At 40.1% G+C, this 13,954-nt stretch overlaps 1 protein-coding gene across 1 annotated transcript; it reads left to right on the forward strand.

Moving 5' to 3' along the window:
- Nucleotides 1-1,770: 1,770 nt before the first annotated feature.
- pdcd7 (programmed cell death 7) lies at nt 1,771-13,396 on the forward strand. The gene is made up of 5 exons (XM_048562572.2): nt 1,771-3,667; nt 6,521-6,659; nt 10,371-10,607; nt 12,095-12,179; nt 13,181-13,396. Exons 1-5 carry the CDS (start codon nt 1,805-1,807, stop codon nt 13,308-13,310), a joined length of 2,454 nt encoding a protein of 817 aa, XP_048418529.2. The 5' UTR covers nt 1,771-1,804; the 3' UTR covers nt 13,311-13,396.
- Nucleotides 13,397-13,954: the final 558 nt, after the last annotated feature.

The following is a 13,954-nucleotide window of genomic DNA, read 5'->3' on the forward strand; positions in this document are numbered from 1 at the left end:
CAGGTGTCGGTGCTGGAACCTTTGTTATTTTTTATTTACATAAATGATCTGGATGTGAATGTACAAGGCATGATTAGTAAGGTTGCAGATGACACAAAATTAGGAGGTATTGTTGACAGAGAGGAAGGTTGGGGAAGTTGGCTGAGGACTAGCAAATTAAAAAACTGGATAGGTATATGGATGGGAAGGGTTTTGAGCTTTACTCAGAGAGTGGTAAGGGCTTGGAATGCCCTGCCTGCCAATGTAGTTAACTCATCCACATTAGGGGCATTTAAACAGTCCTTGGATAAGCATATGGATGATGATGGTATAGTGTAGGGGGATGGACTTAGATTAGTTCACAGGTCAGCGCAACATCGAGGGCCGAAGGGCCTGTTCTGCGGTGTATTGTTATATGTTCTACATTCTATGATATGGACCAAATGCAGGCAATTGGAACTAGCTGAGTGGGCACCATAGCATGGACCAATTTGAGCTGAAGGGCCTGTCCCATGCTGTATTACTCCATGATTCTAGTCAAATACAAGAATGCAGGAGTTCAGTTAAAAATGTACAATGTCATAATTCCTGACACCATCTTAGCTACAAAGATACCTAGGTACAAAATCTCAGGTACAAAGTAGAAAAATAAGGCTAAAAATTCAACAATAACGTCTTTCTTAGTATAATATAGGAAAATAAAGAAATAAAGTTAAAAGTTCAATATTACAGTCCTTCTTAAGTGCTTACCTATGGTGAGCTTGCACTCCCCACAAGGGTTGAATCTCCTCTGTGCTGGGCTTGATCTCCTCCATGTTTGACTCAGTCTCCCTTGCACTCAATGCTGCCACAGATGCCAGAAGGCCTCAGACTGCTTGCTCTCACAACCACCACAGATGGTGGGGGACATGTATCATCACTAGGCTCGATCTCCTGCACTGTGGGCTCACTCTCCTCCACACTGCACTAAAGTCAGCTCCCTCCACCGCTGTGTTCGGAAGAAACCTTACCTCAGACACGCTGAACACCTTTACGGTGCTGATATAGAAGGTATGCAGATTAAACTAAGGGGGGAAAAAAAGCTATGAAAGAACAAAATGAAAGTAAAAGCAGATGGAGCAGGTGAGCTCTGGGCAGGAGCACACATGCTGCACTGCAACTCCACCACCACTACCTTGAAAACAGTGTCCAGTTATCTTCCCCCTTTAAATATAGACAGGCAGCAACTGGAGGAAAGGAGAAGCCAACATTTCAGGTATTACCCCTTCCTGGGACTGAAGAAGTACTGTGTTCTTCCAGCTTCCATTTGTCTACCTTGGATTCCAGCATCTGCAGTTTTTTTGTCTCATTTCTTCCTTTAAGATTGGCTCCAGCCCCATGCCCAGTAAGGAGATCAAATTAATTGGTCCATAATTTCCCACCTGATACCTAGCTCCTTTTTTGAATAAGTGTATCACATTTAAGAGACTGCTGGACATGTATATGGTCACAGAAATTTGAGGGTGCATACATGAGGATCAATGGTCGGCACAACATCGTGGGCTGAAGGGCCTGTTCTGTGCTGTACTGTTCTATGTTCTATCACCATGTTCCCAACCCATTGGTACCTTCCAGTTCATTGGTATCTTGGCTTCTCTTGGCTGATGGCTTGGTCCGCCCGACTCCGGCGGGGGCGCTCAAGGCGACACTTCCACTGGTTCCCGACAAACCCGCCCACGTTTGATGTGGATTGGCTACTCCTTTGAGACACCGCCTACGCCTGGCGCTGATTGACAGAAGAGTTGACTAATCAGCATACGGCGGGTGCCGGCGATCTCGGGTGGCAATGGAGCGGCCGCCGCCATTTTATTCCGGTCTTCCCGAGAGGCGTCATGAGGCATTTGTGCCGCCGCCGCCGCCTACGGCTTTGTTGCTTCTCAACCGAGGTCGGGATTCCTTTTATAACCCCGGGATTAGGAATGAGGAGAGGCCTGGTGCCGCGTTTTCTCCCTCCCGCCAGCCTGGTTTGCCGGGCCCAGAGAGAGGCCTGGCCCAGGGCCGGGCTGCGGTCGGTGGAGACTGGCGGCTGCCCGCTCCTCCCGCGGAGAGCTTCCAACAGGGCGGCCCGGGAGGGCCTGCTCCGACTTTGAGTAGGGTGGAGGCCCCGCAAGAGTACGGCCAGCATCCGCAGTGGGATCCGGACCACCGAGACCGCCTGCGGAATTACCCTCCCCAGCCATGGGGCCGTGACCAACCCCCTTTCCCCCAGGGTCAGCAACATCGGGACCAAACCCCTCAACCCCAGGGTCAGCAGCATGGAAATTACTCCCAGGGCCAGCAGCATCAAGATCAACCCCCTCTCCCCAAGGGTCAGCAACATCGAGACTACCGCCCTCAGCCCCGGGATCAGCAACATCGAGATGAACCCCCTGACGGCAAGGGGCAGCAACATCAAGCTCACTCTCCCCACCCACAAGGTCAATACCCAATTCACCCTCTTCACCCAAACAGTCATCAGCACCTGGACTACACATCTCACTCACAAAAACACGAGCGTCTTCCCCATCCATGGAATCATCCCCGTCAAAGTGAACCTCCCCACCTTCCAGGCTGCCCTCCCGTACCCCAGCATCAACAGCAGAAGGAACATCAGCCCCACCAGCAGGGTTATGAACGCAGAGATCAAGTTAGTGTCCCACAGGGATTTTCACAACAGGACCACTCAGCTGATCAGTACCAGGAAATTTATCTTCGGCAGGGATTGTCACATCGTTCCCAGCTTCCATTTCAACCTGAACAAACAGATTCTCAACGCTATCCATTCTGGGAGCATTTACATCCTGAGCAACATACACCCTTCTCACAGAGAGCTGGAGTTGCCAACAATGTGCTACCTCAAATCCACAGCATGCCTTCCCAGTCTGAGAACATTTCCTGCCAGGACCAATCAATGCTTTGTGGTGGAGGCTTTAATTCAGCTATGGCATATGGACCTCAGAATTCTCAGTTAATAAATCCTAGCCATGGCATGCCTAATCAGCAGAACTTTCCAAATTCATCAGGGGAGATACTGTCTTGGAAAAATGACCGTGACATCCCGTATAGCAATGAAAACATGGTAGCACCATGGTCCAGTGTTGCTAACTTCTCACAAAACCGTAAAGATGTCAATGCTGAACAACTGCACAGGAATGACTCCATGACCAGAAACTTGTTATCAGACCAACTGTCCCATAATTTTAAATATAATGAACCTTTAAAAGAACAAGATGAGTTATGGCTTACCCGATTCTTATCAAACCGTAGGTTGCAGCCTTGTGAAATTAAAAAGCCAAGATCTTACCCATCAGTTAGTGAAGTAAAAGAATCAGTACTAAGTGCTTGTAAACTTGTAACTGAGCTCACTACCTTATGCCAGCTATTAAGGTATAATGTTGAAAATGAAGCGGTTTGGACTGAATCCTACCTGAAAGCAGTTGAAATGAGAACTGCTTTACAGGAAAAAATAAAGACATTAAAAGATGACAACTACCTCAGTGCTGTGAAAAGGAAATTGGAAAGAATCAAGAAGAAAAGAAGCAGCATTCAAAGGAAGAAACAAATGCGACGTTTAGAAAAACAAGAGGAAGAGGCAAGGACAGCAGAAAAAGAAGCAAAAATTGATGAATGGAGAATGAAGTGTATTCGAGAAGTTGAAGAGAAGAAGAGGGTACTTAATCATTTCCTTCTAATATTACATGTGTAAAAGGGAATAGTGATTTGCATGTCGTAACAATTATAAGATCCAGGCAGTAACAAAAATACATTGCTGTTCCATTGCTATTTTCTTTAATAAACAATGGAAGGGGTTTACGGGAGTAATTCAAGAGATGCAGCAAAAATTCATCCTTAGAAAAAGAAGCATGGTACAAGGAGGATGAGGCAACCATGGCTGACTAAGGAAGTCAGGGATAGCATAAAAGCAAACGAGAAAACATAATGTGGTGAAGGGCAGAGGACTGGGAAGCTCACAAAGACCAACAGAGGGCAACAAAAGAAGAAATAAGGAGGGAGAAGATTAAATGAGGGTAAACTAGCCAGTAAAATAAATGAAGATTGTTGGAGTTTCTTCAGGTAAATAAAGGGTAAAAGCAGATATTGGACCACTGGAAAATGACGGTTGAGAGATAGTAGTGGGGAACAAGGAAATGGCTGAGAAACTGAATAATTAATTCGCGTCCGTCTTCACAGTGGAAGACACGAGTAATCTCCCAAAAATGCAAGAGAGTCGGGGGCATAACTGAGTATGGTGGTCATCACCAAAGAAAAGGTGCTAGTCAAACTGATTGGCCTGAAGGTGGATAAATCACCTGGACCAGATGGACTACACCCAAGAGTTCTAAAGGAGATTGCTGAAGAGATAGTGGAATTGCTAGAATCAGGGAGGGTCCCAGAGAACTGGAAAATGGCTAACATGACACCTGTGTTTAAAAAGGGAGTAAGGCAAAGATGGAAAATTACAGGTCAATTAGCCTAACCTCAGTTGTGGGTAAGATTTTGGAGTCCATTGTAATGGATGAGATTTCTGAATATTTGGAAATATATAGTAAAATAGAGCAAAGTCAGCATGGTTTCATCAAGGGGAGGTCGTGCCTGACAAATCTGCTAGAGTTCTTTGAGGAAGTTAATGAGCAGGGTAGACCAGGGACAGCCAATGGATGTTATCTACCTGGACTTCAAGAAGGCTTTTGATAAGGTGCCACACAGAAGGCTGCTGAGTAAGAAAAGGGCCCACATTGTTGGAGGCAGTGTGCTAGCATGGATAGAAGATTGGCTGTCTGGCAGAAAGCAGAGAGTGGGGATAAAGGGGTCTTTCTCATGATTGAATGGCAGAGTAGACTTGATGGGCCAAATGGCCTAATTTCTGCTCCTGTGTTTAATAAGTACAAATATATATTTGAGGTGAACCACGTTTGACAATTAGTCAGTGCTCTAAATGAGTTAAATCTCACTGGTTATGAAGCGTTGTGCACACTGGCAGCTACTTAGCATACAGATAGAAAATAGAGCTTTAGGTTTGTGTATTCCACTGCCACAAAGCTGTCTCGATCAATAGATAAAATAAATACAGTTGATAAATTTACAGTTGGTTCAGCTTTTGATTCCTTTACACAATATGAATAAGCCTGTAGTACATGTGTTTGCAGTTTGTTCAGTTGTTGTACACAGGACTACAATCTGGGAAAAAAAATTGTTCAGAAAACTGATAAAGTTGCACTAAGGTTTTAGTTTGCTATCATGTATGTACAGAATGCTGAGGGGGTTTGTTATAAGTTATCCAGTTTTGTTGATTTTAATGTGTTTTCAAATTGATCTATCTAAGGAAGGACATACTGACATTGGATACAGTCTAGAGCAGGTTCACCTGTCTGATACCAGGTATGGTGGAACTGTCTATACAGAAATGTTCAGTAGGTTGGGCCTGTTACACAGTGGAAATTAGAAGAATGAGAGGTGACCTTATTGAGACATACAAGATTCTTAGAGGACTTCACAGGGCATATGTGGAAAGGATGTTTCACCTTGTGGGATGGATGCAGGACCAGAGGGAATAATCTCAGAATAAGGGGTCACATATTTAAAACAGGAATGAGGAGGAATTTCTTCTCAGAAATTCTGTGGAATTCTTCACCACAGAGGGCTGTTGAGTCTGGATCATTGAATACATTCAAGGCTGAAGTTATCAAGAATTTTAATCACTATTGGAGTCAAAGGTTATGAGAAAAGAGGGGAAAAGTAGGGTTGAGAATTATCATTTAAGCTATGATCTCATTGATGGAACAAGTTCGATGGGCTGAATGCCGTACTTCCACTTCTTAAGAGTAATTAAATCATGTATTGCAGAGAGAATATATGGTTGCTGTAGAAATTCTTTAGAATTATGTTTAATATAGCAAAAATATATTAAGACTTCTGTTGTATCATAGATACAGTAATTTACAGATATTTTTGCCATAATCCTTTTGTTCATTGTTTCACCAAACCATTATAGGTAACGATATTCAAATTTTAAACTGACCAGCAATCTAATTAATTGGTGATAATATTATACTGCCTATTGTTACAGTTTTGGGGCAAAATTAATACTCAGAAGAAGGGTTGATAAAGGTAACAGTTTTAATTTAATGATGCTCCTCAAGACTTTTGGTAATTGTTAGTACTCTCTCATTCTCATGTATGCATTTTATTTATAGATGCCACAAGAATGATTGGCGTAGCACATGAACATGTACAAGGGAAATTTAAATAAAAATTTGCTGAAGTAAATTAGCAACTCCAGTGAAATGTTTCCTACTGTTACTGAGAACCAGAATTCTCAAAAGATTGTCACAAAACTATGACAATCTCACTAAATAAATCAACAGAGAAGTGGAATCTTGGATTAATTAACATAAAAGCTGTCATAATAATACTTTTCAGAAATAATAGATTTTCCCAGTTGCACATTGTTTAATGATTCCTTTGCACCTGCAACTCCTTCAGTATTCTTTTCATGGGAACCAGGTTTATTTTCGGTTTGTAGGAACGTGAACTGAAAGCTGCAGCAGATGGTGTCTTGTCAGAGGTGCGGAAGAAACAGGCAGATGCAAAAAGACTAACGGATATCCTGCGGGCACTGGAGAAGCTGCGAAAACTGAGGAAGGAAGCTGCAGCTAGAAAAGGTGTGTTGGTAAGAGGGTGTAATAGATACTGGCATTTATTTTCAGGTTTGCTGATTGACAAATGGTCATAGTATGTCAGCTGATGACCTGTTACACCATGTTAAGACCAGTGAGAAGGGTGAATAGTCTCCCCTCTTTCCAACTACCTTAGTCACAACAATGATTTAAGTAAATTACATTAGTTAATGAATAACCAATCATAAGGTTTTCTTGAATTGAAAAAAAACAAGTTTATTACCTGCTAACCAAAGAAAAATAATAAAGATGCAGCATCTAGTAAATGACCCTTATCACTTGGCCCAAAATTGATAGGTGATAATGTCCAGTCCAGAGGAAGATAAAAGAATATGTAATCTTCCTTGGTCTTTGAGATGTAAGGTTTAACTTGAGATGAATTTGTTGGTTTCTTGAATGTCAATCAGCAGCATGAGATCTTGAGGGGACTGATAGGCTGGATATCAAGAGGATGTTTGATCTTGCAGGGGAAAGTAATACCAGTGGATATTGTTTAAGAATAATTGGTCAACCTTTTAGAGTAGTGTTGGGCAGAAAATATTTATCTTATATGGATTTTAGACACACCATCCCTTAACTCTACCCCTCCCAATAGGTCTTCACTGAACTGAATCCACAGGAGATCAATCTTATTTAACCCTCCAATTCCTTGTTGTTCTTAAATTGTGGAATCATCCTCCCCAGCAAGTAGCGTAAGCTGTGTCTTTAAATTTACTCAAGGCTGATTAAAATTTTTTGATAGACAAAGGGGTTGATGCTTACAGGGTAGAGACGACAGAATGTGGAGCCAAGACTACAACTGTCTCAGCCACGATCTTATTCAATGGTGGAGCAGGCTTGGTGGGCCAATGGTCTACTCATGTTCCTGGTACCGAATATTGCAGTTGTTTTAAATTTTCAGCTCCTCTACACTTTCTTTATGGCTGTTCCTGAGGTAACTGGGCCAGTTTCTTTGAGAGAGTGCAGACAGTTTCCTTTCCAGTATAGCTCAACCAGTGCTTGGAACCTCCACTGAAGTTATGATACTACTGTTTATTTTCAAGAAATACTTTGTTTTTGCCTGATACAACCATAGTGATAGTGCATTTGTTAATGTCTTCCTGAGACAGTAATTCAATGGTTGTCTAAAGATTATGAATCTGTCCGCACATGTGCGATCTCTCTCTCACTCTCTCTCTCTCTCTCACACTCACACACACACACACACACACACACACACACACACACACACACACACACACACACACACACACAATACCTCCATGTGTGTAATTCTTTTGATCTTTCAGCTCAGCCTTGAAGTGGAATTTTAAGCAGTTTGCCTTGTCTCAATTAAATTTCCAATATTTTCAACCTGTTGAAAATTTTAAAAAATTTATCAAAAATATATTGCACAGCCTTGTGACAACTGTCAAGAACTCAACATTTTGTGTCAAATTACACAATGTAGACAGCTTTTGTACAGCAATGTTCATAGAACTGTGCAGATTTCCAGTACAGGTGATGACTAATCAGCCTGTCTTGTCTGTGTTGAAAAATCACAATCCAGAATGAACCCTACTCCTCTCCCTACTGTCATTTATATTCCCATTTCAAATGTTTATCTACTCTTAAAAGATGCAGAGGTCGGCTGCATTTGACTATTCTGCAGATCACTGTTATCACCAAGTACTCTGATTCACACAAGGGTTGCAACACAGACTTACAAATCGTTTTACAGTCGTTTCTGATATAACACAATAGTTCTGTATTCGTTTGATCCCGCATTATTAGAAAATTGTGCAATAGCCACGCCATTTAAACTAGCCAGGATCGCATTATACCCAATACAGGTGAGAAAAGTTCACTTTCTACAAATAGTGACCTAAATTCTTCAATTGTATTAAAGCCAATTTGTATTGAAGAAACACACGCTATAGCAAAATCGACTGTACTGAACCATGATTAAAGATGCATTAATACTGCATGCTTCTTCCTTCGTAAGTCAGCAAACCTTACCTGGTTTTCATATTCAGCAACAGCTAGTCAATTGAGTGATTTTTTTTCTTTCAATTTCTTTCTGCAAATCTGATCCCAACTTTTTTGAGAAAATAAATGATATTTACTTGAGATAACACAGGGTGGCGCTGGAGGAACACAGCATAAGAGGAGCAGGCAAGTTGATCTTTTGGGTTGGGACCCTTCAGAAATGGCAGTCAGGGAGAAGGGAGCTCCAAAATAAATAGAGAGAGGAATGGTAGAGCTGAAGAAAATAGATGGGGTGGTGATAGGTGAGTGCACGTAGGGAGTGGTGGGGATTGGTCAGTGAGGTAGGAGGAGCAGAGAGATGGGAGAGAAGGTGGACAGGTTGTGTCAGGTAAAGGAGGCAGGGATGAGAGGGAAGGTTGGTCGGTCGTGGGATGAGGCCAGGGGTGGGGAGGTTTTGAAACTGGTAAAATCCACATCAAGACTGTCAGGCTGTAGGCTCCCAAGGTGGAATATGAGGTGCTGCAACTCCAGTTTCAGGGTGGCATCATTGTGACACTAGAGGACATCAAGGATGGACATCTCACCCAGGGAGTGGGAGGGGGAGTTGAAATGGTTTGCGATTGGTAGGTGTCGCAAACGGAACACAGGTGCTCTACAATGAGTGCTGGTTGCTTTTAAATGCTGGAATGGCAAAATGACAGTTCACCGGAGAATACAGCAAGTTTATGTCTATACCTTAGAATATTGCACACTCGCATGGAACTATTAACTCAAGTGCACCTGAAGAGTATGAGTAAAAGAAATGACATGTTTAAGCAAGGAGATTTAGCACATGGAAACTCATTCACTACATTAATTTTCTCATTATGATAGTCATTTGTATTTCGTATATAATAACAGACCTTATTAATCGTATTTCTTCCAAAGAGCCTTGTGACGTAATCTGTCATGGACTTGTGTACTGGTACAATCTTTTGACTACCAGATAGCAAATTTCACACCAGTAATTCACTTTTAAACTATTACTAATATTGCAAACATTTTATTGCATTGTCTTTTTAAAAACTTAATATAAGTTAACTTATAGTTCATAAAAGATTGTAGAAGAATTAACTGGAAGCTAATTTTAATGTTTTTCCATTTTGGAATGAATTATGTACAATCAGAATATTTATTTACAATTAAGTGCTCAGCCACATTAAGAACCCTACAGTATTCTTTTAAAAAAGGCTTGTGTTTGACAGTGCATTTAATTCAAATGATTTTATGCAACGTTCTTTGAGTATGAGCGTTAACCAAACAAATTGACTCAGAATGGAAAAATCTGATCTCATTTTGCAGAAGTCCTAAATTGTAAATAAAAGATACAATGAAATTTTTATAATCCAGCATATGGGAACTTTGACTCAACTGAAAACTACTGTGGTCCGATGGATTTTATCATAGCAGGAGCTGTTTATTTTTTTGTCACTCTTGGAGAAGTATTGCCTTATGCTTCTAATTCCTACTGTGGTAACGTATGGAATAAACTGATAGACATTGTTAAATTCTAACTCCTGCAATTTTATGGTATTGGATTGCATTGTAATGGATCTTAAAATTGGCAATAGTTTGCTAAATAAAGACTCATGCTAATTAGCACAGTTTGCTCGAGATTTTGTACCTGATCAGTTTGTAACTATATATTTAAATCATGCTGACTATTCAAATACTGGTTTGCTTTTCCAGGCGTTCACCCTCCTCCTTCAGCTGATGAAACCTTTGAACGTCATATTGAGAGGCTGAGAAAGCTGATTAAAAAACGCAGTGACTTGTATGATGCAGAAGAAAGAGCCTTGAGAGTTATGCTGGAAGGAGAACAAGAAGAAGAAAGGAAAAGAGAAAATGAGAAAAAGCTGAAAAAAGAAAGGGAAAAACTGGAGAAACAGCAACGTGAAGTGGAAATGATGATGTTTGGAGATCCAGGTATTTGTAGTACCTAGCTTATCCATTTTACTATAAACAGTACAGTTTTTTTAAGTAAATGTTAGTTTATTAAAGTGAGCAAGTTAAGTAATTGGTTCTTGTCTTAATCAGCATCGTGCAACTGAAAACCTATGTAAAATTATAGAACGTTTAACTTGTTTGTTAGGTGTTCTCTTACCAGTCCTCTGACAACAGATCATCAACCTGAAACATTACCATTTTTCTGTCCACAGCTGCTGGCTATTTTCTTTGTTTTCTATTTTTATTCCTTCCCAGCATCTACAGTATTTGTTCTGCAAAGTTAATCAGTGTTAGTAATGACCAATTTGAAAAGTTTACTTATGCTTGTTGTGTGTAACTGAAATACCACCCAGGTGACCAATAAAAGGGAAACCTGAATTCATGTAGCAAGTTGACTGATCTCAGGAAATACAAAAGCACTTTTCCAGTGATGTTGTACTTCTGTAGTGTAGTCGCTACTGTATGGTGTGATATACATTGTGTTAAAATTTCATAAATAATGTCATTCAGAATATTTGAATCTGGAACCACTGTGTAATTGTTACTGTTTTAGCTAATTAACTTGAGGACATAGGTAATGAACAATTGGTTTGAGGACTATGAGCTTTTAATGGAATGTAAATCTGCCTGAGCGCTCAATATTTGAATAGTACTGAGTGGTTATTCAGATTTCCATCAATCTGCAGAAGTGCAGTGATTTATTGCAATTTGGTTTACAACTCTCATTACTGATGTCATTAGTATTCATTATAAGAATTTGAATGAATTGGTTTTCTTTGAATAATCATCATCTACATTGCTGTGCGATATCTAAATATATGGGCTGCTGATATAGTTTACTAAAAATTTTTGTACCCATGAAGTACCCTCATGACCAAAACTGTTTTGCTTATTTTCTATTCATCTGTGCTGATTGACATTTAATGTGCTTTGCTAACAGCAGCAGATATCAGTCACTACAAATAGAATAGTGGTTCCCACTGAACCATGAGAAGTTTTATTCTTCCTGTCTGTTCTCCTGGGAACATTAGTGTGCTGTATTCCTTGAAATGAGGAGTGCCTTCTGGCTGTGGATAAATAGTTAAAACTGTGGAAGATTTATTTTTGGTTACAGTAGCTCAAATATGATTAGTCAAATATTTTACACAAGTATTGAAGATTAACATGCAACCATAACCCCTGTTGTTGAATAATCCACCACTTTTTGAAGAGATTTACAAGTAATAACATTTTGTTCTGTTGAGTTACGTCTAAAGTTCCCATTTGTTGGAATGATACTTTAGCAGGAGCTTTCCTTAAAGAGCTACAGGTTGCAAGCAGATTAAAATGGTGCAAAAAAAAAGGAGTTTCTGAAAGTTCGGGCCTGGGTGGAACACCGAACTGAATTGATCAATACATTAAAGTATTGCTGTTATGGCACACTACAAATACCAAATGATTTATTAATGTTTTACTTGATTCAATAGATTTGCCTTCAGACCACCCACTACAGCCATTTCGCCAATATTATTTGCAAGCTGAGCATTCTTCACATGCACTCGTGCAAATCAGGTGAGGGTTAATGAATGTTGATAGCTGAAGCCTTCGGATGTATTGATATCATTCAGTTCAGTTGTCTGTAAAAACAATTATCATATGTTACTGAAACTGTTTCAATGTTTCCACATAATTCAAATGTATCCCCTTTTCCAAATGTATCTGATAAACCACAGGACTTTGCACATAATCGGATGAATTGAGGAAGAAAATGGTCCTCCTTAGCTAGGGCAGTAATTTTTACTAGGATTGTATCTTGGAGTTGAAGATAAAGACAGACCTATAATTTTCACATGGAAAGTAATTATTTTTGACTATTAAATAACAACAATGAAGTCAACGAAACCCATGCAGTTTATAAAAAGAAATTGGTACTTGGAGGCAAACACACCCTCTTGGCTTTCTTGGATGTTTCTCTGTAGCCGGTCATTTGCCATGAAAAGTTAGTTTTTTCAGGTGGATCATTTATAATGCTCCGTAATATTTGCCAGACTTGTTAATTTCCAGATGATTTGTTATGCTTTGATACCTGTTTCTTTCTGCAGGAGGCAGTACCACCTCCATTCATACTCTCAAGGAGGGACCAAATAATCCAATTCATAAAATCCCAACAGTGTGAAAGTAGGCCATTTGGCCCATCGAGTCCAAATCGCATCCCACTCAGACCAAAACCCTACTTTATCCCTGTAACCCTACATTTCCCATGGCAAATCCATGTAACCTATACATCCCATTAACTGTGGTTGGATGCTCAAAATTGGCTTTACTTTTGTTAAATATAGTTCCATTGTTTTTCAGTTCACTTTTTTACTGCTTGAGGTTAAGCCTCAAGGTTTAGGCCCTATCAGAACCACGGAACTTGGATAACACTTTCTGTTTGAGACCTGTTTTGGAAATAATCCAAGTAGGCAGAACTGATTTACATTCTCAATAAATGCATGCTGGAGCAGTTCTTAAGACAAAGGGGTGTTGATTATAATAATTGGATTTAATATTTTTCTTTTACTCCTCGTTAGACAAGAATGGGATCGATATCTTGTGTCAGGTGATCATCCTGATGGAAGCAGTATTCCTCAGGGCTGGGTCTTTCCACACCCACCCACTTCTGACACGTGGGCAACTGCACTCAAACAGAATGAGAGTTGATGCTGATCAACAATTTTCTCTCTGGCTGAAATATTTTATTGCTGATTAATATCTGCTTTATATTTAATAAAGATTAATTCAAGTTGTTTCAGAGTTCTGTGATTTTTCTGATAACATCTTAAATTCATAAAACTAGTGGATCATTTGAGTTTCTTAACAGAAACACAACAGTGGTTCTGCTATAATACATGTTCCAGCATCACAAATTGGCTATAATGTGACTGATGAGTAAGGGAACGCTGTTTCTAAAAGTTGTATTGGCTATAACGTGATTCCATCGGTGCACGGAGAATGCGTCAACATCGTAAGAAAGAAAGCCTTCTCATTTCATGAAGATTTAACAAAAAAATGCTGAAAATCCTGCAGATGTGCCTGCCTTTAGTGCTAGCAGTGGCTGGTTTGAAAAACTGCAGTGCTTTTCATAACATAAAATTATGTGGCGAAGCTGCCAGTGCATATGAGGAGCATGCAATGGCATTACCCCCATATTAATAAAATTAATTGACGAAGAAGGCTACCACTTGGATAAAATTTTCAATTTGGATGAAACAGGTTTATACTGGAAGTGAATGTCATTAAGAACCTACATTTCTACATATAAAGCACATGCTCCAGGCTTTAAGGCAACAAAGGATTGTATGACT

This window comes from Stegostoma tigrinum, chromosome 33, assembly GCF_030684315.1.
Source record: "Stegostoma tigrinum isolate sSteTig4 chromosome 33, sSteTig4.hap1, whole genome shotgun sequence".
NCBI classification, from domain to species: domain Eukaryota; kingdom Metazoa; phylum Chordata; class Chondrichthyes; order Orectolobiformes; family Stegostomatidae; genus Stegostoma; species Stegostoma tigrinum.